The 26,178-nt window shown below is 40.8% G+C and overlaps 2 protein-coding genes across 2 annotated transcripts; one reads left to right on the plus strand and one right to left on the minus strand.

Moving 5' to 3' along the window:
- The first annotated feature begins 16,746 nt into the window (after positions 1-16,746).
- LOC142634543 (uncharacterized) lies at positions 16,747-19,368 on the plus strand. Its single transcript, XM_075808849.1, has 3 exons — positions 16,747-17,047; positions 17,685-17,847; positions 18,927-19,368. Exons 1-3 carry the CDS (start codon positions 16,747-16,749, stop codon positions 19,366-19,368), a joined length of 906 nt encoding a protein of 301 aa, XP_075664964.1.
- Positions 19,369-19,656: 288 nt separating this feature from the next.
- Positions 19,657-24,707, minus strand: LOC142612963 (uncharacterized). Its single transcript, XM_075785141.1, has 3 exons — positions 24,578-24,707; positions 20,108-21,253; positions 19,657-19,980 (listed from the first exon to the last, which is right to left on the minus strand). Exon 2 carries the CDS (start codon positions 21,186-21,188, stop codon positions 20,160-20,162), a length of 1,029 nt encoding a protein of 342 aa, XP_075641256.1. The 5' UTR covers positions 21,189-21,253; positions 24,578-24,707; the 3' UTR covers positions 19,657-19,980; positions 20,108-20,159.
- Between the last annotated feature and the right edge of the window lie 1,471 nt (positions 24,708-26,178).

Here is a 26,178-nt window from a genome sequence, read left to right on the forward strand (position 1 = left end):
AATACATCTCGGCCGGCTTTGGGAACAATTAATGTTATCTTCGCGCCCCCGGGGCCTGCCAGTCCCACTAGGGTGATGGCGGTTTCCCGTCACGGGCAGGGACATGGGTCACGGGCCGAAGAGTTTGAAGGGCATTTTGCCCATCTTAGATTTCTCGGAGGAGGATAAGGTAGGGACTATCCAGCCATGACGATGCTCTCGTGGTTACCCTCGGAATTGGGAACTATGACGTGAGAAGGGTGATGATAGATCGGGCAGGTGCGGCTATCATGTACCCCGATCCGTTTAAGGGGTTAAGATTGAAGTTGGAAGACCTTACTCCTTATGACTCGCCACTTATAAGCTTCGAAGGGAGAGCCGTTGTGCCGAAGGGACAGATCCGTTTGCCCGTTCGGTCGGCTCGAAACGGTGGAGGTGGACTTCATCGTTGTTGATGCGTACTCTCCATACACGGCCATCCTTGCCAGTGCCTTGGTTGCATGCGCTTGGAGCCGTCTCTTCTACCTTACATGTTAAAGTTAAATTCCCTCGGGGGAATGTATTGAGGAAATCCTCTACAGCCCAATCGCACGGTAGCAGCAAAGGCATATCGGTGCGGTGCGCATCGGACGGAAGCCGAGTCTTCGGCTTTGATCAACAAGGGATTATAGCAGCTTAACGGCTCCTGACTCATCCGGAGAGGTGACAGGAGATGAGACACAAGGCGAGGGATTAGAGAAGTTTCCAAAGGGCCGATGACCCGGAGAGATTCTTCCAAGTCGGTGTACTTTTACCACACCAGAGAAAATGGAGTTGTTAGAGTTCTTGAAGGATAATGTTGATGTTTTTGCATGGGATCCTTATGAAGCTCGGCTCGGATCCGGGCTTCATTTGTCATCACCTAAATGTCAACCCGGCTATCATTCCGAGAAGGCAGCCACCTCGGCGATCTTCCGTGGAACATTTCGAGGCCGTAAAGGAAGAGGTACTCGAACTCAAAAGGGCCGGGGCTATCAAAGAAGTTTTCTACCCCGAGTGGTTAGCCCATACAAGCTTGTCGTTAAAAAGAAAAATGGAACGTGGAGGGTATGTGTGGACTTTACCGATCCGAACAAGGCTCGTCCCAAAGATTCGTTCCCAATGCCACGTATTGATCAACCGGGTGGATGCCACCGTCGACATCCTCGGATGAGTTTCTTAGACGCCTTCCGGGGTTATCACTCGATTCCCTTGGCACCTGGAGGATCGAGAGAAGACCGCATTCATTACGCCGACGGGAATTACCATTATAAGGTCATGCCGTTCGGTCCGAAGAATGCCGGGGCTACTTATCAAAGGATGATGACCGAGAATGTTCGAATGTAGCGGATGGGAAAAACCATTGAGGTATACGTTGACGATATGGTGGTGAAAAGCAAAACAATCCCCTCGCATGTGAAAGATTTGGCCGACACTTTTCAGATACTGAGAAGGTACAAGTTGCGCCGCAACGCCTTAAAATGTTCTTTCGGCGTGGGTTCGGGAAGTTCTTGGGATACATGATTACACATAGAGGCATAGAGGTAAACCCGGTGCGAGGTTAAGGCTTATTCAGACTTGCAGCCTCCTCGGAACCCGAAAGAAATTCAAAAGTTGACGGGAATGATTGCGCTTTGAACGGGTTCATATCTCGGTCAGCGACCGGTGTCGTCCTTTCTTCCAACTCGCCGAATAAGTGGAAAGGGTTTCGTGGACCGAGGACTCGTGAGTTAGCCTTTCAACAGCCTTAAGCAATATCTATCTCGGCCACCCATCCTTTCTCGTCCGAAGCACATGAGATTTTGTTTGCTTATCCGGGCAAAGGCCCACGCGGCCGCCACTTTGTCCCGATAAGAGATGATAGCGGGGTGCAAAGACCGGTATATTATGTTAGTAAGTCTTTGGGTGATGCCGAGATACGTTATCAACCTTTAGAGAAAGCGCTCCCCGTCGAGTGGTTCATGCCACGCGAAAGCTTCCCCATTATTTTCGGTCCCCACATGAGTTGGTTGTTCCGACCCAATTGCCCCTCAAGGCCCGCGTAGCGCCGACTACTCGTGAAGGATAGCAAAGTGGGGGACCATCCCGGGGGCTTTTGATGTAAAGTATAAGCCTCGCACCTCGGTGAAGCGGCCGATCCTCGCTGACTTGGTGGCGGAATTTGCCGAGCCATTACCGGAAGAAACTGCGAAAGAAGCATATGGATGAAAAATCAGTTGGTGTGATTACAACTCGCCGTGCCTCCGATTTGGAAAACGTACGTGGATGGGGCGGCTAATCGAGAGGATCCGGTGTTGGACTTGTTCTTGTGTCCCCGCAGGGAATTGTCTTCGAAAAATCTTTGAGATTGGCGTTCTCGCTACTAACAATGAGGCCGAATACGAAGCGGTCTTGGTAGGCATGAAAATGGTGCATAGGATGGGTGGAAGGGAAATCCACATCTTTTCGGATTCTCAATCGGTGGTGGGACAGTCACGGGGACCATGGAGGCGTAGATCCAAGGATGCAGGAATATTTGGCTAAGGTTAAGCGTCGCAAACTCCAATTTGGCTCCTTCGCCTTAACTCATATCTCTCGGAGCGGAAACACCCATGCGGTCTCCTTAGCCACACCGGCAACGTCCTCGGCTCAAGGTTTACCTAGGGTTATCCTCGTTGAAGATTTGCTAGAGCCCTCTCCAATCATTACCAACGCGCCTCGTATCCATCTAATAAGGCCTCGGACCTAGTTGGATCGACCCGTGGCCGTATCTTTTCTTAGGAATGATGTCCTTCCCGAGGACAAATCCGAAGCGAGATAAGATACGCCGAAAGGCGCCACGATTCTCGTCGTCCGAGGATCAAAAATTGTACAAACGATCATTTTTAGGACCGTACTTGTCGTGTGTACACCCCGATTTAACGGAGGGGCTTCTAGAAGAATTGCATGAAGGGATTTGTGGCGAGCCGCACCGGGGAAGGTCCTTGGCTCACGCAGCTCGACTCGTGGTTATTGGTGGCCCAATATGCAAAGGGAGGCCCAAGACTACGCCAGGGGAAATGTGATCGTGTCGAGATTTGCTCTTAATATTCACCAACTCCGGAGGGGTTCTTAACCCTCTCTCCGGCCAGCCCTTGGCCTTTGCACAACGGGCTTGGACATTGTAGGGCCGTTCCCGAGAGGCCGGCAATAAAAGATGGCTTCTTGTGGGGACAGACTATTTCACTAAATGGGTTGAGGCCGAGCCCTTGGCAAATATAAGAGATATTGACTCCAAGAAGTTTGTCCGGAAAAACATCGTTACTGCATTCGGTATACCACACACGCTCATCTCGACAATGGTGTTCGGTTGACAAGAAGGCTTTTAGGAAGTATTGTGGTGACATGGGTATTATAAATAGGTATTCCACCCCGGCTTATCCTCGAGGAAACGGGCGGGCCGAGGCCGTTAACAAAGTCATTGTCGGTGGGCTAAAGAAAAGGTTGGATGATGCGAAAGGTAGATGGGTAGAAGAGCTCCCTCATGTTCTCGTGGACGTATCGGACCACACCGCGCAGTCCAACGGAGAAACTCCATTTTCTATGACTTACGGAGCCGAGGCGTGATACCTCCGGAATCGGTTTTCCCACCTTAAAGACCAGCTCCTTTAGTCCTCGAGAATAACAATGGACTCCCGAAGGAGCCTAGATTTGCTTGAGGAACGGCGCGAGGCGCCGATGGTCCGATGGCTTATTATCAATGAAGCTAAAACGAGGATATGATGCCCATGTGAAGCTAAGACCACTTGCACACGGTGATCTTGTGTTAAGGAAGGTTGTAGGCACTTCTAAGAACCCAACTTGGGGCAAGTGCCGGGACCAAACCGGGAAGGCCCCTATCGCATTGTTTTGCAGAGTGCATAGGGTCATATAGGCTAGCTGATCTAGACGAACGAATAGTACCACGTCCATGGAATGTAAATAATCTTAGAAGGTATTATTATTAATGAAATTAGCTTTTGTCAGTTTGTATTTCAAAATTATGAGTAGCTCTGACGCTTGAAGTTATCATTGTTAAGAATCAAACAGAAACTTGGTTAAGTGCCGTCCTTGGACCACAAACCTTGTGGAAATTGATGTCTTGTCATTTGTTAAACAGAACATTAGTTATGCCGGGTCTTCGGACCTCCTACTTTGGGAAAATTAACATTTGAAGTTATCATTTTTAAGAATCAAACAGAAACTTGGTTAAGTTCCGTCCTCGGACCACAAACCTTGTGGAAATTGATGTCTTGTCATTTGTTAAAACGGTAACCTTAGTTATGCCGGGTCTTCGGACCTCCTACTTTGGGAAAATTAACATTTGAAGTTATCATTTTTAAGAATCAAACAGAAACTTGGTTAAGTTCCGTCCTCGGACCACAAACCTTGTGGAAATTGGTGTCTTGTCATTTGTTAAACAGAACCTTAGTTATGCCGGGTCTTCGGACCTCCTACTTTGGGAAAATTAACATTTGAAGTTATCATTTTTAAGAATCAAACAGAAACTTGGTTAAGTTCCGTCCTCGGACCACAAACCTTGTGGAAATTGATGTCTTGTCATTTGTTAAACAGAACCTTAGTTATGCCGGGTCTTCGGACCTCCTACTTTGGGAAAATTAACATTTGAAGTTATCATTTTTAAGAATCAAACAGAAACTTGGTTAAGTTCCGTCCTCGGACCACAAACCTTGTGGAAATTGATGTCTTGTCATTTGTTAAACAGAACCTTAGTTATGTCGGGTCTTCGGACCTCCTACTTTGGGAAAATTAACATTTGAAGTTATCATTTTTAAGAATCAAACAGAAACTTGGTTAAGTGCCGTCCTCGGACCACAAACCTTGTGGAAATTGATGTCTTGTCATTCGTTAAACAGAACCTTAGTTATGCCGGGTCTTCGGACCTCCTACTTTGGGAAAATTAACATTTGAAGTTATAATTTTTAATAATCAAACGTAAAATTGGTGAAGTCTTATCGTCGGACCACAATATTAGATCAAAGTTATCTCCTTATTATGTCTGGATGTTAATGCGTTACTGTTTATTAAACTCGGACCTTAAGTTTCATGTCTTTAAGTGTTAAGCAATTTTGTGTAAGGAATGGTCCTCGGATCTTACATCCTACTAGAAACAGTGTTGTGCGTCATAAGGGTTTAATCATTATATGAAGTCCTTTTTTCTTTTTGATCAAGGCATTGTTTAAATATATTAACCATGCCACCTTTTATTAAATCTTCAATGATGTACATAAGATTGTGTGAAAGTTATGATTGCGCAATTCTTGGAGTTAGATTTGTTTACCCTGAGAAGTTTTGGTTATGTGCTAATGGCAATATTTATAACAAATACAAAAAAAAGTAAAGTAAAGCATAACAGATACAACCCAAGTGAAAAGTAAATGAAATTGTTCTTCATTATTCAGTTAAATATGCATTACATAGATAATTCAAGAATGGAAAAAGAGAAGCCCTAAGCTAAGTCCTAAGCTTTTGGAGGAGGCTCTTGCTGAGAGGTACTAGTACCCTCGGTTTTTCTCAACTCCAGCTCAAAGGGAGTCAAGATCTGCTTTCCCTTGCTCGTCTTCGTTGGAGGGACGTTGGGTTCAACTGTTTGGCTTAAGGCCTTCTCTGCATCCCCTCCTCCTTCCTTCTCTTTGTTGGAACCAGAAGGTTCTGTAGGATCAGGAATTTGCTGTGGGACCACCGGAGGTAGGGCAAGAAGAATTGTCTCAGGGGTAGGAGTAGCAGCAGGAGCCTCTTCAATCTCCTGTATTTCTAGGGGAAGCCAAACATTCTCGGACTTCCTCAAATCCGAAGATTGGGGAACTCTGCCGCTGCGTTTAAAGCTTCCCCATACTTTCTCGACATTCTCGCGGCATAAAGCCGCGAACTCCTCCTGTCAGCCGCTCCTGATTGCTACCCCTTCATCAAAACTTGCACTCGCTGGGCGCTTGAAGAGAGAATTGGAAGGAGTCGGCTTCTTCCTTCATCGGCGCAAATGCTTCTTCAGATCCGAGCACTCCCTTTGAGCTTGGGAGAGCTCTTCATCTCTTGCATGAAGGAGCTTGCGCTGTCCTTCTATCTGGGTCTTCATGGTCTTCAAGTTTGACTCGACCCCATTTTTCTCTCTCCTCAGATCTGACACCTCCGAGCTCAGCTTCTCGTTCTCAGCAAGGGCTGTGCCCAAAGACTTCTCGCCCATCCCGATTTCGAGCTCGCCCGGCTACTTTCCGAGTGTCTTCAACAAGCTTTTCAACTACAAAGACCTCCTGAATAGCCTGTAACAAAGTATGATGGAGTTAGGAATAATAAAAAAAAACAAACTTACCTATAAATATTATCAAAAGTGGAACCTTCCTAAAAAAGGAGAAAAACTTGCCAGCGCTAAGTCTCTTTTTAGTGAGAGGAATAGTTGTGGCTGGCCCATCTTTTCCAAGGTCTCCATGTCCTCAAGGGCGGCGGAAGAGGCGTTCCAAGACCTCGGCCAGGTGGTGGGCGTGGCCTTGTTGAACCGCCCCTTATACCGGACGCAGAGATGGGTGCGCCGTCCCGGCCTTTAGATCAAGGGACCGGGAGGTCGGTGCTCGGCGCACTTCGGCCTCGTCCCCGAATTCCCCGATTTCAACCGAACGGGCTCTACCCTTGCCCTTGTCCGGCCTTCTGGGCCGATGGGAGTTGTTGGCGTGGTTTCGGGGTCTTTATTAATCGTCCCCTCATTATCCCCCTTCCTCTTCTTGGGATCCTCGGCCTGGTAGTTTTGGCTCACCGAGGAGGAGGAGGAGGTAAAGTTGGGGAACTTGGGACGTCCCCGTTTTCTTTTTCGCAACCTTAGCAGCCCTATTCGTGAGGAGACCCTCCATTCTTCCCATGTCTTCTTCAAATTCGTCCTCGGGAAGGGCAACTACAAACCCCGGCAATTGCAGAGGCCTCGGTGGCTGCTTCCTCCTCGTCGGAAAGTAACACAAACTGGTTCCCGCGAGGTCTCGGGTCTTCGAGATGGAATTGATCTATCTCGTCGTCAAGAGTGTGTGAAGAAGACACCCGCTTCTTCGGAATGACGAGTTGTTTGTGAGTGCACAGCAAGGGGATTGCTCTTATAGGCCGGTTGTACAAAACGGTGTTGGGAGCGTCCGGAGTTCGCGGTCGCTCCGGAAAGTGGGGCCGAGCTACGTTTATCCTCCTTCGTCTTCGGTCGCCCGCAATTATGGCGCTCTCTATCTCCCGGAAGTCCGAGGAAAGGGGATTGTACCCTAGAACGAGGTGAGCAGCCCGGAGTTGTAAGTCTTCACTAACGAACACTTCGGAGCGAAGTACTCGGTTTAGATCGGCAATGTTACAATGACTCGACGAGGACGCACGTGCCGCTTATTCGCAAAAAAGACGTCAAAACGAACAAACTGCGGCCGACTCACACAAATATTTAACAAATTTAAGTAAATATGAATACGCATTTCGTGTGTGTTAGGAGAAGTTGTGTTGTGGGGAGATTAATCCTACGGCGTCGCACTGGATCCCCCCACTCAACCGGGCAAGGAGGCCGTCGTGCGCTCCCGGACACGATCAAGTAGTCGTCCTTCATGCCTTTGTTTGATTTGGGCAGACAGAGATTAGCCTAACGGTGCCGGACCGAGATTTAATATAATAACCTACCTTAGAAAGTTTATGGGACTCATATAGGAACACGACATCGTGCCATGTGAGGTTTAAACCCATCTCGCTCGTTGAGAGCATCTACACTACCTAGAACTCTAAAAACGTTTGGGAGGCATTGATCGGGACACAACCGGTGGTTGCGAAGGTATTCCCTCATTACGGGTTTCATTGGAAGGGTCATTCCACCCTCTATAAAGGCTATCATAGGAATGATAACCTCTCCCTCTTTCCTAGAACCGGCCACGGTTTCGCTGGCAATATTTTAGTCCTACATCGCCGGGAATACGGTATTTAGCCCTAAAACCCTCCATCCCGGCCGACGAATCTAACTAGACACTTAAACCTACCCATTATAAGAGAACAAAAGGCTAAACTTTAAAGGAAAAAATGTTTACGAAGACACCGAGGACCGTATCCGAGGAGAAAAGGTTAAGAACAGAGAGCAAGAACTTACAAAGTTGGAGGTACGGTTTCCACGGTTTTCCGCCGGTAAAGAATGATTGTAGGTGTTTTGATGGGATTGATCCCCGATGAATTAAATGAAGGCGCAGTTCCGAAGCGTCACGACGTGCGAAAAGGCGGCCTCGAAATTATATTTGTCCCGCCTAAAATTTCGTGGAGTAATGAGGGCCGTTGGATGCCCATCTCACCGTTGAACGTGAGGGACAAAGTGTAATCGGCGTATTAAGTACGCGCGTTGTTCAAAATAAAACCGCCAAATGGCATCTTCTCGGGACGCGAAACGATTTCCACACGTACCATTACTAACAAAGTGAGTGGAGTAGGTTCTCGTCGGATCAAAACCCTATTTTTCTCCTCCGACGTTGAAAATTAGAGTTTTCGAGGGGCTATTGTGGGGGGCGAAAAGATCCCGATGAGAATGTGGGCCCTTTCGGGCCGTGTTAAGGAAGGCCGACCTCGCTACTAGGTTTAGAATTTGTTGGTACTATGGGTCGGCCCATACGCCGAGGGTCCGAGGATCCAACGAGGGTGGACTTATCCTCTGGACGGACACCGAAGAACTCGGGGTTTCGCAATAAAGATTAGGGGATGACACGGTTAAGACCAATGGTTAAAAGTGGGTAAACCCCTAGAATGCCCCAAGCACCGGTGTTGAAGAAATGTCAAAGATAAAGGCTGCTACCTCCACATTAAAGACCCTCGCACCTACCACCCCGGCCGCATTGATGGGGAAGTGACACACCGAACAAAGGAAGAGAAACTTAAGTTACTATTCAAAGGCACTGGGAAAAGAAATATCTAGGTTAAAGGGGAGGTAAAGCAACACGTGTAAAAGGTATTCAAGAGAGTAGTATTTAAGGGGGGATCTAAGACAGGAAGGGGGATCTCTCCCTCTTTGTAACCTAAAAGAAAGAGAAGAAGGAAGAGAGAGAAATTATATAAGAAATGCTCTCGCTTACGTCCGAGCAGATTGATTCAGAGCATTCTTTGTTGTTTTTAAGTGTTTATAATCTTTAGCTTGCTATTTAATCCTCAAACACTTCTAACCTGGGTTTCAAGCCCACACTCTACAAATTACATTGTTTAAGGCTCGTTGGGCCTGAGCCCGTAACTGTTCTTGGGGCCAGGTGCAATTGTGCACTTACATGACCTAAGATCACCCTAGAGGCGTTGACCCAAAGGGGTAAAGGTTAAGGTGCTCCTTCTGTGGCAGGATGTTTGCCCTAGAACCTAGGGTTCGAAAGTATCTAGCTGAGGGGACGAACTTGAAATGCTCGCAAAGCCCCAATCCCCGAGAGACACAGCCCTACCAAGGAGCATTCAACCACTAGACTGAAGAAACCACACTTCCTTGGATCACCTCGAGGAGCATTCACCTTCATATTTAAGACCCCTCACATCTAATGCTAGCCGCATTAATTGCTAACTAACCTGAACAGGGGAGACAACCATTAAACCTACTTTTGCGATCATAAAGTGGCAGAAGGGTGTGCTGATGGGATAAGTCACATCCCAAAAATCTGGCTGGATAACAAGATAGCTGGAGGAGAAGTGGGGCTCTAAAAGGGGGAAAGGATCAACAAAGAGGGGATCCCAAAAACATTGAGAGAAAAACTAGGAGAGAGAAAAGGAGAAGAGCCTTTTAGGATAGCTCAATTTATTATTGTCATGGGACTCCCTCAAGAGATCCATTTCTATCAATAGTTAGCAGTGTATCAACTCTTTTTGTCTTCAACCACTTGTCTAATTCTCCCATTGTTGATTTTTGTTTTGTACTTTTCATAAATTAGTTGTGTAGAACAAGACCCATTGTGGATTTTTGTTTTTGTTTGTCCATAATATCTAATAATAGTAAATAATATCTAATTTATACGAAATTTGACATGCATGTTTAAAACATAAAAATAATGCAATCTAGTGATTAGATTTTCAAAATATTTAACTATGTTAATTTCTGGCCAAAATGTAAAACTCACCCTCTAAATTTCACAATTTTTCATCTTAGTATTATAAGTTTGAGTTTTGTCATTTTAGTCCTCTAACTTTAATTCATTTCCAATTAAGTCCTTCATTAATGTGCGGTTAGTTTCTACTGTTAACTTTTATTTTTATTTTTATTTTATATTTCTTATCTATTTCTTCATTTAAAAAAAAAAAAACTTAATTAAAACAAACAAAAAGCATAAATTGCTTTAAATTGCTTAATTAATGATAAATCACCTGTTCAAGAATAAATTGTTTCAGTGCTCCAACCTTCAAACCTCTACGAATGATTCCTTGGACAATAGTAAAACGAGGATCATCCCACGAAGTGTTCAATATTAAATTGTTTTTTCAAACCTTCAAATCTGTTCATGAAGTGTTCAACTTCAAACCTGTTCAATAATAAATTGTTTTTTTCACTAGATCTCAATGCATGTGTAATACTTTCTATGGTATCAACGAATGGACAAGCAAAATCATAAGTCAGGTCTATCTTATAATTGGAGCCAATGCAACGATGGGGAATTGGATTGCAACGGTAATATACCGGATTTGGAAGTGATTGATCCCTCTTTCTTATTCTTATTAGTTTCTCACATCAGGTATTGGCTTTTTTTATTTTTATTTTTTTTAATTAAGGTTTTTTCTAAAATTAAGAAAAAAAAAAGAAAAGCTAACAAGCAGAAACTAACGGCACATTAACGAATGACTCAATTGGGAATGAATGAAGCTTAGAGGAGTAAAATGACAAAACCAAAACTTATAAGACTAAAATGAAATTGTGAAACTTAGAGGATGAGTTTTGCATTTTGGCCTTAATTTTTTTAATGGTGGCTATAATCAAATTTGTAGCCAAATTTTGTATATAAAAAAATAAAAAATAAAAAACCTACAATTGAGAGTCACATGTACTATGTGGTGTGGAGTTTGTCAGTACACTACAAAAAAAAGGTTCTAAGGCCGCATTTTTAAAACGTGGCTATAGCTCAGAAAAACGTGGCTATAGGACAATTTGGTCTGTAGCCGCGTTTTTTTAGGCCCCGTTTTTAACCGTGGCCTAAAATGCGTAACTATAGGCTTGAGGGGTCTATGGCCACATTTTTTTAAACGCAGCCGTAGTTGTGAGCTAAAGCCGCATTTTAAAAACGCGGCTTCAGCCCATCACTATGGCCCCGTTTTAAAAACGCGGCTTTAGGCTAGGACTATAGCCGCGTTTTAAAAACGCGGCTTTAGCACACAACTATGGCCGCGTTTTGAACGCAACTGTAACCCCTGAATACTTTACAACAGCATGCTCTACACCCTCATCCCCCTTCTGCTCTACACTAGGAACATTTTTTTCCTTCGACTTTCCTACACTTTCTCAGCAATGAAACACAAAATTGATGCCCACTGTTCAAACAGCAGGATATATCAATCATAATAACAACAATATATCAAAAAATAGAGAAACTTTCTAGTTTCCACAAAGCATCTATACACTGAAATTCCAAAAATTTATTTGCCTACATCACAACAATAATGCTAGATTTATTTGCATGTAAACCAAATTAATAAACTAGATTTATTCGCTAAATACAACCTGCATGTCAGTAGTAGATGGAAGCGCAAACTATGACCAATTTACAGAGCTAAAAATTAGGATAAATTTGTATGTGTAACCTAATAATAAGTTAACATTTGAAAACTTCCTCATACGTCACAAAACTCCAAAAATCTAAACTCCTCAAGAATTATAGAAAAAATAAGGAAATAAAGTCACATTTGTTGTAAGTAAAAACATTAGTCATTACCAGAATTATTGCAACTGATTGACCTATTAAAGCAACCCATGGCATATCAAATGCTCTTGAGGGGCCCTGATTTAACAGGAGAGCCTGAACAGCAGCCAGAGCTTTTTGGTCTGATGCAGCTTGATCTATTTTACTAATTACACAAATGGTTCTGGTACCTGTAATCAACATACAATTCCCCACTTAATTACTTATAGAATCAAATGATTAACAAAGAGAAAGAGGTCAATGCATTTGGGAATGAGGGGAAACAGAGCGCATGAAAACGTGGTGTTACACATTTGCATTCATCAATACCTTAACACTACTTGGGTAAAATAATTTTCTTATTCAAATGGAAATCTCATATTAACATAAAACACAATCCTACACTCATTTACTTTAGATTTAATAAGAAATTATTCAATTACAATGACCATCATCAACTATTTCAACAAACTTTAATAGCTTCTAACTTAAAAGCCAAAAAATTAAAAGAAACAATTAATTTCTATTAGTCAAATGAACCATAAAAAGATAAACTATCTAAACCTAGAAAAAAAAAGCAAAAACCTTTTTTTTTTTTAAAAGCAGTAAAACACATAGATATGTCACTGCACCCCAATGAGAATTGAAAAACTACTAACCACAAAGGTCTCAAACCTATGACAAACCAACAAAGCAAGCTACAATCAAAAACACAAAACCCAAGTCCTTCTCTCAAACCACCAAAAACTTGACCTTTGGCCAATGCCCTTATCACAACACAACCAAACCATCCCAAAATTCAACTTTTCTGTATCATCATAACCTTCTCATTCTTTCATAGGTGAGTGTCTTAATATTCTTAGCACAATCAACTTTCAAGTCAGGATGAACAAAAAAAAAGAATATATATATATATATATATCAGCCTTAGCTGCTGCAACTTAGTGCAGCAGACAGCGCCTTAGCTGTCACACCAGTGTAGCCCAAGCTGCAACACAGTGCAGCCGATAGTGCCTTAGTTGCTACAGCTTAGTGCAGCAGATAGTGCCTTAGCTGCCACACCAGTGCAGCCCAAGCTGCAACACAGTGCAACATATAGTGCCTTAGCTACCACACCAGTGCAGCACATAGAGCCTTAGCTGCCACACCTATACATACAAGAAATCATGAAAATATACAAATCCAACAGCTTCCCCACACCATCTCAGCAACCTATCAATTACCCAAAAAATTATTTCAAAAAACCAACATATATATACACCTTTACATACATAAACCTATCAAGTGAGCTAAGTACTTAAAAAAAAATCAAGTGAGCTAAGCTTTTAGCTAGCACTTACATGGACCAACCATTATCGAGTAAAGTAGCATTGATTCAAAATGCATGGACTGATTGGCCGATGCAATGCGGGGCATTGCATGGCATATGTGGCTGTCCTAGCCTTGCAGGTTAACTAACTAATAAAAGGAGACATATCCTACAGGCAGCTGAGAATAGCTACCAAGACACTTGACAGCATAGCGAATGAAAAGCTAGTTGAAAAATCTTTTCCTAGATAGGCTAGAATATAGACTTCATTACTCTGAATAAATATGCTTTCTGTTTCAGTTTCATATTTCCACTTGTTTGTGTAGCTGAGAGCAAGTATAGAACTTAAGGCCACAAAGAAGAAAAATTGAAGTAGGACCTAATTAGGATATATAAAAGAAATAAATTTGATAACTTAAAGCTGTCTATCCTTGATCTGATTATTTCATCTGTAAGTCAAAATTGATCAAGTCAACTCAAATTTTCTACTTACAAGATGTTTCAGAAGCAAGAATGATAGCCTCCTGATATTGAGGTTTTTGCTTATTCTTCTTCAAGCTGAAGCAGCTCAAAAAAGCACACATGATGCAAATACCGAGCCGATGCTTTTTAATATATAACTGCAACATCCAAAGAGAAGAAAAAAATCTTCAATATACGAGATAAGCTTACATACATTCATGTCTCATTTTAATAGATCTACATTTTTGGCTGGAGTTCTCTTTGACTGAAAGACAATTTAAATCCTTATTACATATAATATTGTTCTATTCTTTTTTACATAGCATATAAGGATAGCAATAATCCAAAGCCAACAAGGTCTCATCCTTTAGCGGCGACAGATGATGTGGAGCATGTAATGAACAATGATGAAACACGAAAGCACATCAACAACTCTGATTCCTTAGGAACCCCGGCAGCTCAACTCCCCACAAATTTTGAAAGTCTAGCAGCCTTTGTCACCTCAAATCCAGTCTACCTAGAGAATCTCATCAACCTCCACAACCAAACCCAACTAGATTCCCACGTCAAATACAAAGAAAATAATCCCATTAACACATGCTTGGTTCAAACCGCACTAAACTCCTTAATCTCAAAGGACATTGACCAAACTGAAACTCTAAATCCACTTGAAGTATTACCATACCATCCAAACAAAATAAACCATTCAACTTATAGTCAGCCAATCCCGAACCAGACACAAAACCAAAGAAATACTGAATCCTAATACACATCAAACCTCGACAATCTTAGTCCAAAATCAGACCCATCAATTCAACCATTAAATATCCACTGTCAGAATCATCCAGAAATTCCCAATCCACTCCCCTACCCCACCGAACCATCCCAACCAACCAAAAACTCTAAAACTGTCGAACCCATCTAATTTAGTTGGGCTTTCAAAAGCCCAATTAAAAGTGCTAGCTTGGATTGCATTTTTCGATGAAGTAGATGAGTCAATGGATAATAAGCCCACAGGAATCAGAGAAGTTGAAGAGATAACTGTAGTAGATCCAAGCCCAATAACCCTCTCACCAAAGCCCACTGAGACCTACCAGTTAAGTATTAGTGGTAAAAGGAAAGGGGAAGTAATGTATGGCCTAACCTTTAATAAAGCACTTAAACTCTCTAAAATTGGGTCAGGGGACATTGTAAAGGTTAATTAGGTTAACTCTGGACGTAATAGTGAGGAGCTATGGAGGTCAGAAACTCCTGTAGAACCCGAAAGGGATATGGGAAAGCAGGAACAAGAGAGAAAAAAATTGAAAGCAAGAGCAAGAGAAATCATAGGGTCAATAAGGGCCAGACTATCTAGTATGGAGGAAGAAGTCGAAGCTAGTACAAGTAATTCCCTAAAATCCAAAATGGCTGAGGAGGCGGGCCTTACCATGCCCCAAACCCAGCCATGATTGTTCTGAGTCGGAATTGTCGAGGTTTGGCTTGAACCTCAGCAAAAAGAGTCCTTCGAGCCACAATAAAGGATACTTGCCCAGATGTGATTTTTTTGTCCGAAACTAAGATTCCATTTAGTAGAATTTCTAAGATGGTTAAGTCTATGGGGTTTTATTATTCTGAGTTTGTTGACCCAAGAGGAAGGAAAGGAGGGCTTGTAGTGGGCTAGAAATGTGGAGTAGACATTTAGGTGATTTTCAAAAGTAAAAACATGGTGAATTGTTTAATATTCTCTGATCCCATTAATGAGCCATGGCTCTTATCCCTGGTATACGGTCTCCCCCAGAAGTGTGAAAAGGAGCTGTTCTGGGAAGCATTAGATAAAGTAGGCAATGCCTTTGGTGGGGCATGGGCATGCATAGGGGATTTTAATCAAGTATTTAGCCAGGAAGAAAAAAGAGGGGGAAGGCCTATGGCAATTTCATTAGGGACAAACCAGGAGAGGTCATTAATAATAATGGATTAATAGATATCTATTTTTCAAGAAATCCATTCACATGGTCAAACAGAAGGGAAGGGCTAGCTAATATCAAAGAAAGACTTGATAGGGTCTTTTCAAATGATAAATGGAGAATATTATTCCCTAGAGCGGCAGTGAGACACATTTCAGCCTCTACATCTGACCACTCACCAATTCTCCTCCTTTCAAAAGGACAAGATAGAAATATTAAGAGGCCTTTTAAATTCGAAAAAGCATGGACCAGGGACAAATCCAGTCTTTTTGTGGTTGAGAAGGCATAGAGGCGGAAGATTCATGGGGCACCCCTCTTCAAAGTGTGTAGTAAAATCAAGGTAACAAAGCAAGAATTTCGTAAGTGGAATAAACAATGGTTTGGAAATATTCAGTCAAAAATCAAGGAGTCTTGGAGCAAGTTAGAAGAAATCCAAGCAAAAGACCCAATGCTTGAAAATGTGAAGCTTGAAGCAAGTATATGTCTTAAGCTACAAGAATGGCTAAAAAGGGAAGAGACCCTCTGGAAGCAAAAGGAAAGAACAAAGTGGCACACTTTAGCTGAGCTACATACCAGATTTTTCCACTTGTCAACAGTTATCAAACAGAGAAGAAATAACATTGATTTTATCAAGAATGATGAGGAGCATTGGATATCTGGCAGGGATAACATTGGTAGGTGCTTTGAACAATTTTATAGGAGCTTATTCTCTTCATCCCACCCTTCCATTCCAAATGATTTGGATGATCTTATTTCTCCTTGTCTCTCGGACGATGACAGGGAAATGCTTGTTACCATTCCTTCTTTGGAAGAAATAGGTGTTGTTTAGTATGGGTTCTAACAAAGCTCCAGGTCCCGATGGAATGTCAGCACTCTTCTACAAATTTTATTGGAACATCATAGGGGGTGAGGTGGTCGAAGCTGTGTCTAGATTCTTTATTAGGGGCTTCATGCTTAGAGAGTTGAACCACTCTTTTATTGTATTAATCCCAAAGAATAGTAATGCAGCAACTGTCCAGCAATATAGGCCAATAAGCCTATGCAATGTCCTGTACAAGATAATATCTAAGCTGCTTGCTAATAGGCTTAAGAGGGTTCTTCATAAAATAGTCTCTCCTTGGCAAACCGCTTTTGTACCAGAAAGGATTATTCAGGAAAATATTTCATTGCTCAAGAGATCATGTATGAAATGAGGAAGAAGAAAGGAAAAAGTCCTTGGATGGGGCTCAAGATAGATATGGAGAAGGCCAATGATAGGCTTGAATGGGAATTTCTTCACAAAGTCATGAAGTGTTTTGGGTTTCCAGAGGAATGGAATCAGTGGGTGCAATGCATTACAACACCCTTTTTCTCTATTCTCATCAATGGAGCTCCCTATGGGTTCTTTAAATCTGAAAGAGGTCTTAGGCAAGGAGACCGTCTATCCCCTTTCTTATTTGTTCTAGCAGGGGACGTCTTATCTAGAGTGATTGGAATGACAGGTCTTAAGGACAGATCAAGGGGTCAAATTATCTCGAGATAGTGAACCAATTACTCATTTACAATGTGTTGATGATCTATTTATATTTGCCCATGCAAGGGAGATTGATGCAGATGACATCATGGGGTGTATTAATTCATTCTTAGCAGGGACGAAATTAGGATTCAAACCTGGGGGGAGGGGGGGGGGGGCGCAAAGCTTAAAACAAATTTTTTTTTATAATGAAAATAAAAACTAACATCTATTTCATATTCAACAAAATACTACATATAAGATAAGTGTTTCTTAAACATTTGATATTATAAATATGTCAACAAAGTATAACATATAAAATAAATGTTTCTTAAACATTTCAACACAATTATCAAAATGGAGCTCGACGTTATTTCAGAGGAGATCCAAAAATATATATATTTAAGGGTGAATTTTAATTTTTCAAATTACATATGTACACTAGTTTTTTTTTTAATATTAAATTGGGGGCTATTAGGACCAAAATTTAAAATTTCAACACATATATACATACATATTTAAAATCTCAGCATGGTCGGGCCAAAAGATAAACTTGTCAAAGTCTATTATCATGTTCAGCAAAAATGTTTCTCCTTTGCTCAAAAGTCGATTGGCAAATATGTCAGGGATAAATGCTTCAAACAGGAGGGAAAAATATCTTGGGTTTCCTCTAGTCTCGGGCAAGGAGAAAAGGATGGCGCTTCAGGAGGTAATTGATAAGGTTAATAGCCGTCTTCAAGGATGGAAAATGAAAGTGTTATCTCAAGCAGCGAGAGGGTCTCTTATCAGGTCAGTATCTTCATCCATTCCTTCTTACCACATGTCTTCCCTTCTTTTGCCAAAGTCTATAGGTAAGAAGCTTGATAGTATCAATAGAAATTTCTGGTGGGGAATAGATGAAAAGAAACATGGGTTGTTTTTAAGAAGCTGGGACTCAATATGCCTCCCTAAATGGGCTGGTGGTATCGGTATCAGGAAAATAGAGGATTTGAATAAAGCTTTAGTAGCTAAATTATCTTGGGAGGTGGCAAGTAATTCTGGGAAAAAATGGGTTCAACTCTTTCGGAAGAAATATGTGAAGCATAGAAATTTTATGAAGATGTAGTGCCCAAAATCTGCTTCTTGGGCGGCTATGAGTATATTCAAATGCAGAGATGTCCTTAGCAATGGGCTTTCCATAAGATTGGGAATGGATGGGGTACGTGTATATGGGAAGACCCATGGGTTCTTGAAATCCCAAGATTTATTCCCACTAGCCCTAATGACATAAGTAGCAGTGATGTTTATGTGGCTAGTCTAATTGACCATGACTCATGACAATGGGATCGTGGTAAGCTATTCAATTTATTTGATACAAAGACTGCAATGAAAATCCTTAAGATTAACCTTCCACATCCCCAACAAAACGACCAGATTTTTTGGTGTTTATCAAAATCGGGCTTTTTCTCAGTCAAGTCAGCTTATATGTCAATCATCCAACCCCAGTTAGTTGGCCCAAATCCTCTTAGTATTCAAGAATGGAAAGGTCTATGGAAACTTAAGGTTCATGCCAGATTCAAGAATCTCCTATGGAAGATTGCTTGGAGGATGCTCCCTGTAGGTGAGGAGCTGGAAAAAAGATTTCATATCCCATCCACTGAGTGCTTCTAATGCAAGAATGCGGTTGAGATAATTGAACATATTTTCCTCCAATGTCCGTGGACCTCTCAGGTATGGCTTACGGCTCCATGGCCTTTAAATATGTCTAATTTATCACATATTGATATTATAGAATGGGTAAAATGCATCATTGACCCCAAAGTGAAATTGGGAATAAAGGAAGAGGAATCCCATCATTGCCAATTATATGCCTCAATTGTGTGTGACAGGCTTTGGATGCAAAGGAATAAGGCAAGATTAGGCGAAGATATTGGTTCGGTGGTAGATCTAGCCAGGAAAATTCAGAGCTCTTTTAACGAACAAAAAGCAGCTTGGGAAAAAGATCGTGGGGAAAAACTAGTATTGATTGAGTCTAGTTGGACCCCTCCTCCAGCTAGTTGGGTGAAATTAAATTTTGATGCTACCATAAGAGAGAATAAAACATCAGTTGCAGTGGAGGGCAGAGACAATCATGGCAGAGTTGTTTTGGCTTGGACTAATATTTTGGACCCAGGAAGCCCCCTGTGGGGTGAAGCTAAAGCGGCCTACGCAGCGGTTAATCAAGCAGTTGAAACTGGGCTCAAAAGAGTGATAATAGAAGGTGATGCTTGGAATGTTATTGCACCTCTTAAAGACAAAAAGTCATCCTCTGAATGGACTACTGATGTATAATTGTAGAATATTTTAGCTCTTTGTAATCTGTTTGATGATGTTTCTTTTTCTTTTGTGAAAAGAGAGGATAATTCCTCAGCTCATTTGTTAGCCCTTTGGGCTGCATTTTGTAACAACTCTGGGCCTGTCTCCATCTCTGATCCATCCCTGTTAGTAGCTCAAGCTTTGGAAAGAGATGGGCAAAGGCCCATGAGTTCCTTGTTGTACCATTCGTGGATTCCTTTTGTGAAATAAAGGATGTTTATTCAGCCAAAAAAAAAAAAAAACAAATGACCAACTATATGAACATGGACAATAACACCCGAGCTGCTGCTGAGTAATGGGAACTAGCAACAGCCCAAGTTGCACTCTTCTGAAAGGAGCTATTCGGAAATTTGTTACAAGCTTGATTGTTCAAAGAGAAACTTTGATATAATTGCAACAACAAAGGCAAGATGGAAGATAGCTGCTAGAGAAAGAAGTTTAATTTAATTAAAAGTTTCTGAATAAATTACAATTTGATCACTCTTTAAATAACTTTCCAGCAACTTCAAATCAAAACCGTCCCACGAAGAGTAGAACAGGATCCACTGTGTGGAAGTGAAGCACCTCCAATTCTTCCCTTTTGTCCACCTGAAACACACAACACAAGCAGTTAACTACAGCTTCTTTTTATTTTATTTTATTTTTTTTCAGTTGCAATATCAATAATATGGAAATTAATTGGCAGCTGCAGTCACAGTTATAAAGCAATACTTACTCTTCAAACCTTGAAGCAAAGACAATAAGATGGACTCCTCAAAGTTCTGCAATCATGGCTGTTCGTCTGGGGTTGTCCTTCGCCTCAAGCGGCGCCTCCAAGTTGAGCCACCGTCAGAAGAGTCATTGTCATCATCTCTGGAAGAAGATCCGGTTTCACCTTCATAGCTCTCCCCCCAAAGTCCGGTAGATCTCCTTCTGATGTTCATTTGTGTTCTTGTTCTTAAGGTACCAGACCGGCTGCTGCTTCTTGAACCGGAACCAGGTCGGAAAACTCGAATGAGAAAAAATACAGTCAACCAACCCCCTTCATCAATGGGCAAAATGTTGTCATCAGCCCCCCTCTCCTCTCCGAATGAAGAGGAAAGTGTGCTGATCAAGTCCCCAAGGTCCCTCTGTCGCTCCAACCTCCTCCAATTACGCTGACGTTCTGGGTCAGCCTCTGATGGGCGCACAAGGGGGTGCTCAATCCTAGCATGCTTCCTGAGATCTGTATAGGTTCCACTGAAATTACATGTCTCACAGGAACAGCTTCTTGATTTTCCATTCATGAAACGGCGAGCAGGCTCCACAACAATCCATTCTTTTATCTGTCCACGGCAGAGGGGGCACAGTAACTTTGGCTGCTCCTGATTCTCACAGGAACTGGGCTGCAAGGTTGGATGCCCTTCCTCAATTGTTTCTTCTTGTACCTCAGTAACTGTTGATTCTGAAGTCTCAGTAGGAGACAAAGGTGTGGCTGACGGTAAAGCGTCTTCCTGTTGAGTGTCTTCATGTCCTGGAGTTGTTGATGAGGTTTCTGCAGATGACTTCCGGAACTGGTCAAGGCAGTTTGAGTGGCGATAGCTTGTGTCACACATATATGGGCGACATCCCTTCTCATGCGATGAACAGATTAGTAGAACTGCATTGTGAGGATGTTCCATGCAGACAGGGCACCTAGCATCTTCCCATTCTTTTAAACTTTCCTCAGTTGCTAAAGAAAATCTGGGTGATCGTCTTGCACAACTAGAGCTGCATGAAAAAGGAGAAGCCCTGTACCTATCATGAGACATGGAACGATCTCTTCTCTCCTTTGGCATGTTGAAGCCTTAAAAATATCAACAAGAATTATGGCACCTCCCAAACGAAGCAGGGTGGTTGAAAACTACAAAATTTGATAAAATACGTTTAAGCTTAACTACTCACCCAAAATTAGGCAATAAAACAAACAATTCCTGACACAACAACACACTGAGTTTGCAAAACTATAGGGGTCCAAGAACTATAAATAACTGGAAAAGTTATTAATAAGAATAAAATATGTTGATACAAACTGCACAGAACTCTCTGCAATATATATGATGCATAATCAGTTAATCCTTCCTGAGCATCTCTTATTCAAAGAAACCACTTCTTATGCTTTCCTTAAAGAACATAGATCACATGATGAGAGATTATTGCATTACAGGAAATATGTGAATCCTTCCTTCAAAGGATAAAATCAAAAGGAGAAAAAAAAAAAAAAAACTGGCATGCAGGCTGGTGTGCTAAGAGTGCACTTGCAAAATCTGAGTTACCTAGGTCCAATACAATGGTTCTGCTGGTGAAAACAAGTTACAGCCATCATATGCATTTCAAACTAAATACATTATGATAGCTCAGCAGCGTCATTTCCCACCAGTATGTTGGGCTTAATTTTGCTCTTACTCAGTAGAACTTTCTGAATAATGTGTCACATGACCACAGAAAAGTCCATTCTCCAATTTCAATCTTCTACTCTTTTTTTTTTTTTTGATAAGTAAGAAAATTTTATATTAAAAAAAAACTTCTTTATGCCAAAAGAACACAAAGCAGATCAAAAAAATTACAAGCGAAGAGAAAAAAGAAAGAAAATTAATTACAAAGAAGAAGGAAATCAAGGAATAAAGGGAGAGAATCACTAGATGTGAGTCCCCAAGCCCTAGACCAGTCAAACAAAGAGCCACTAAAAGAAGCAAGCAACTGGTCTCCCGAACCATCCATGTCCTCAAAAGTCCTCCGATTATGCTCCCTCCAAATAGACTAAGCACAACGAAACTAAATTCTAAATGTTTGACAGGTGCTTCCCCAACCAAAGAGAATACCTAAAACGGTATGTGGTAAGACCCACGACACCCCAAACGATCTATAAACAAAGCTCCACAACCGATAAGCAAGCTTGCTCACAATGAAGCAACAAATGATCCACAGTCTCCCCCCAACAATGATACATAACTATGGTTTTAAAAACTGAACTGGACCGGCTAGTCCGACCGGTTCAACCAGGAACTAGGCACTAGTCCAGTCCGGTAAAAATCCCCAAAACTGGTGAAAACTAGCCAAAACCGAGAATCGGAGGCAAAACCAGTTTTTGTCCTGGTCCAGTTTTTAAAACCATGCACATAACACACTAGTCAACAAAATCAAAACCCCTACATCTTAAGTGGTCACCTGTGAGAATCTTATCCCAAGCTACAGTCTAAACAAAAAAAGAAATTCATCAAGGGGCCTTTACTTTCCAAACACTTCTACAAGGAAGGACTCAACTTATTATAAAACGAGCAAATATCAAAATCCCCATTCCTCTTCAACTTCCATCTCATACGATCCTCACTCTCCAATGAAGGTGTATTGGATTCCAAAATATGAATGAAATCTGCCATTAAATCTACCTCCCAGTCATTTGTATCCCGAATGAATTGTACATCCCAGCCTCTTCTCACCTCCAACCCCTCCTATGCCAGGCAAGACCCTACCAAGGCCTCTCTATTAGTGGTTATTGCGTACAAAACTGGGAAGATCACTTGAAAAGGTTGATCCCCACACCACTGATCTTGCCAAAATTTACTCTATTCTCCACCCCAATTTCAATCTTCTATTCTATCGCATTTAACATTTATTTCTACAATATACAGTGGATTGAATGATCAAATATAACCCTAGAATAAGAGTATACAACTCAACAAGCTTATAATACCAGCAATTTAGATCAGCCAAGCATTTTACTTTGCAGCCATTTAGCTCCATCTAAATCCATAGTCTCTGCTACATCATTTCCATCACCAATCCTCCTGACCTTCTACTTCACTAACCCTAGAGTAACCTCCTTTGGGTTGTTGTAAGATATGAAAGTTGGAAACTCTGAGGTACTACATTTGTATGTCATTTTTTTTCTAGTGGCTATCCTCATTTGCTAATATTGAAACAAGATCCTCTGGAAAATATAACTGACTAAAAGTTGATGGGAAAAAAAACCTTGATAAATTCTATATGACATTATGACCATAGTTGGAGAAGATATGAATGACACTTAAAAGCACCCTTTCTTTTGCAGCCCTCTAGAGAAATGATATATTATTAAGAGAGAGTTGAACCAAAACAAAGTTGGAAAATTTATCTCCTTCCCCAAAGCTTGTAAGAAATAAAAGGAAAGCACCTACCTACATAAAGACACTGTAACGCAAAATACACTACCAGGCGTTTGCAGAATTCCCACTCTTAGAAGTTCTAGCCTTTAGAGAGTATATGTTACAATGAACTTAAATTAATTCAACCTGATAAATACACGGGCAATCTGAACACCTTAAAATTCTCAACAATTCAGATAAATATACAATCACAATTTTGGTTGGAAAGCTATTCTCTCACTCACACAACCAGAAGAACCATAATCATCGTCGGTTGTCACGAACCATCTATATTACAATTCTAACTCCTAATTTCTGCACTCATAGTAGAGCAATGAAGCAAAAAGATATATTTAAAGCACCTTATAGCCTACTCATGTAATATGAGTGAGTGTCACACCTAATCCAATGCAATTGAAATGCTATTTTTTCTAAAATATTTTAAATCTCTCTCTTTTTGCCAGAACCTAATCCAATGCAATTGAAATGCTTTTTTTTTTTTTTTTTAATCTCTCTCTTTTTGCCAGAAGCAGCAGCGAGTTAAACTCAGCTGTATTACTCAATCACAAAGATTTCTGCTGTTAATCAATATTTCACAACAATTTCAAAATTTTAACTGTAAAGTAAAAACAACAAAAGCATAAACCACAACAAGCATTAAGCAAATGAATTCACTATCATTTGAGTTCATACAAAGCAGTCAAATCAAAATTCACAACAAACCCACATCCAAAGCACCTTTCTTTTTTTTTTTTCACAGCTCAAACCCCCCCAATTACCATTTCCAACAAAAACACTACATCACAACAATAACAAAGTTTTCAAAAATACCCAAAGCCCAGAACCCTAATCAGCAAAAAGTTTCAAAATTTGAATCAAACTACTACATCACAAGCTTCACGAAGCCGATCCGTACAAACCACCACCACCACCACCACCACCACCCAGATACACAACACAACAATAACAAGCAGAACAACAAAGCTCGCAGATCCGAGTATAATCGGAGCCCGGAAAAGGGTCAAAAAATAAAATCAGGGATTTGTTAACAAAAGGGGATTTACCAGAAGCCGATTCAAAATCTTTCTCTCGGATTCTCGCGAAACAAACACCCCTCCTCCCCTCCCCCCTTGACTCGATTGGGTTCGGCGAGAGAAACCTAAGAGAGAGAGAGAGAGAGTTTGAAAGAAGAATAGGGAGAAGCAAATAGGGCCAACGTATATAAGGGTGTGAGCTGACGTGGAAGAAAGTGGTTCGCTCGTGTCGGGGCATTTTCATTTTTTTAATATATATATTTTTTCTTATTGAAAAATTTGAACGATTATTGTTTGAAGTCGGCGCCGTTTTGTTCTATTGGAAGGGCAAACAAAGTGTATGCTTTTTTATTTTATTATTATTATATATAAAATATTACCACCATATATGCTTGGGTTGGAGGGTGATCATCACGCTCTCTAGTGGAAAAGGGAGGCTTTTTTTGGGTTAATAAGTAAAGCTTATCTCATGGCTGCAAGCAGCCATAGGTTTGCTCAACTTCTTTTTTAAAATTTATTTTAAATTTATATTTTTATCATTTTTTTGAAAAATAATGTTTTTTAAAAAAAATTTTCCTTTTTTTATACAAATCTTGTATCCAACTTTATACTCAACCAATTGTAATACGTCATTCTATTTTAAAAAATGTACATATGTCGTGTTTGATTTTTTTTTTTTTCATTTTAAATCTAGGTTATTTTATAAACAATAATTAAAAAAAACATAAAAAAATTGTGATTGGTGAAGTATACAATGGAATATAAAAAGTGGAATGGAAGATTTATGTTCCGAGAGGGTATGTGTGTTATGGATGATTCTACCAATAAAATTGTGTAAGAAATTATGAAAATTTTGTGTCCTAACATTACTCTTTTCACAAAATCAAAAATTTCCAAAATATTATATTTTGAAATTAATTTGTTAATTTAAAAAAAATTTAAATCAAAAGTTTAGAGAATAATTATTAGGTACTCTCAGACTATGGTAAAGTTATTCTATATTTTTTTGCATTTATGGTGGATTTTACCATAATTTGAATTTAATTATATATAAGATCTACGATGAATATAAGAGGATAAAGTACTATATCACCATGCTCTAAGAATACCTATTACCTTCTTCTAAAAAAATTGAATACCTACTACCTACTAAATACTCAACTTAGGAACTATAAAAATAAAATGGACGACAAATATCTGATACATGAGGAATGTACATAATTTCTCGTAATAATGAATCTCAAACAATAAGAGATGTGCATGTTTATAACGTAAGTGATGTATATGTGAGAGTTACAAAATACCTTCCCTTCAAACTTGCAATAGAAATTCAAGATAAGCCTAAAGTGTTATTGAAATACTCCATATGAAAATTGGGTCTCGTCTCTAATCTCTAGCAACCTTAAGATACACTCAGAGTCTGTTTGGATAGAACTTATTTTGTTGAAACTGAAAACTGAAAACACCGTAGCAAAATAATTTTTAAATGTGTGAATAGTGCTGTGGGACCCATTTTTAATGAAACTGGTGAAATTTGTGGGACTCATGAACAGTGCATTTGTGCACTGTTCATAGCTGAAAAGTCAATACATGCGGCTGGGTTTAAAAAAAAAAAAAAAAAACAGAAGCAA

The sequence above is a fragment of the Castanea sativa genome, chromosome 1, assembly GCF_040712315.1.
Source record: "Castanea sativa cultivar Marrone di Chiusa Pesio chromosome 1, ASM4071231v1".
Taxonomy (NCBI): Eukaryota; Viridiplantae; Streptophyta; class Magnoliopsida; order Fagales; family Fagaceae; genus Castanea; species Castanea sativa.

Bases quoted from the DNA above. Each gene is read 5' to 3' on its own strand.
- LOC142634543 (XM_075808849.1), top strand. From the start codon at position 16,747: ATGTATGAAATGAGGAAGAAGAAAGGAAAAAGTCCTTGGATGGGGCTC. The intron at 17,048-17,684 runs GTCTTAAGGACA...CAAATATGTCAG, and splicing joins TAGAGTGATTGGAATGACAG to GGATAAATGCTTCAAACAGG. The intron at 17,848-18,926 runs GTCAGTATCTTC...TGTGTGTGACAG, and splicing joins GCGAGAGGGTCTCTTATCAG to GCTTTGGATGCAAAGGAATA.
- LOC142612963 (XM_075785141.1), bottom strand. From the start codon at position 21,188: ATGCCAAAGGAGAGAAGAGATCGTTCCATGTCTCATGATAGGTACAGG.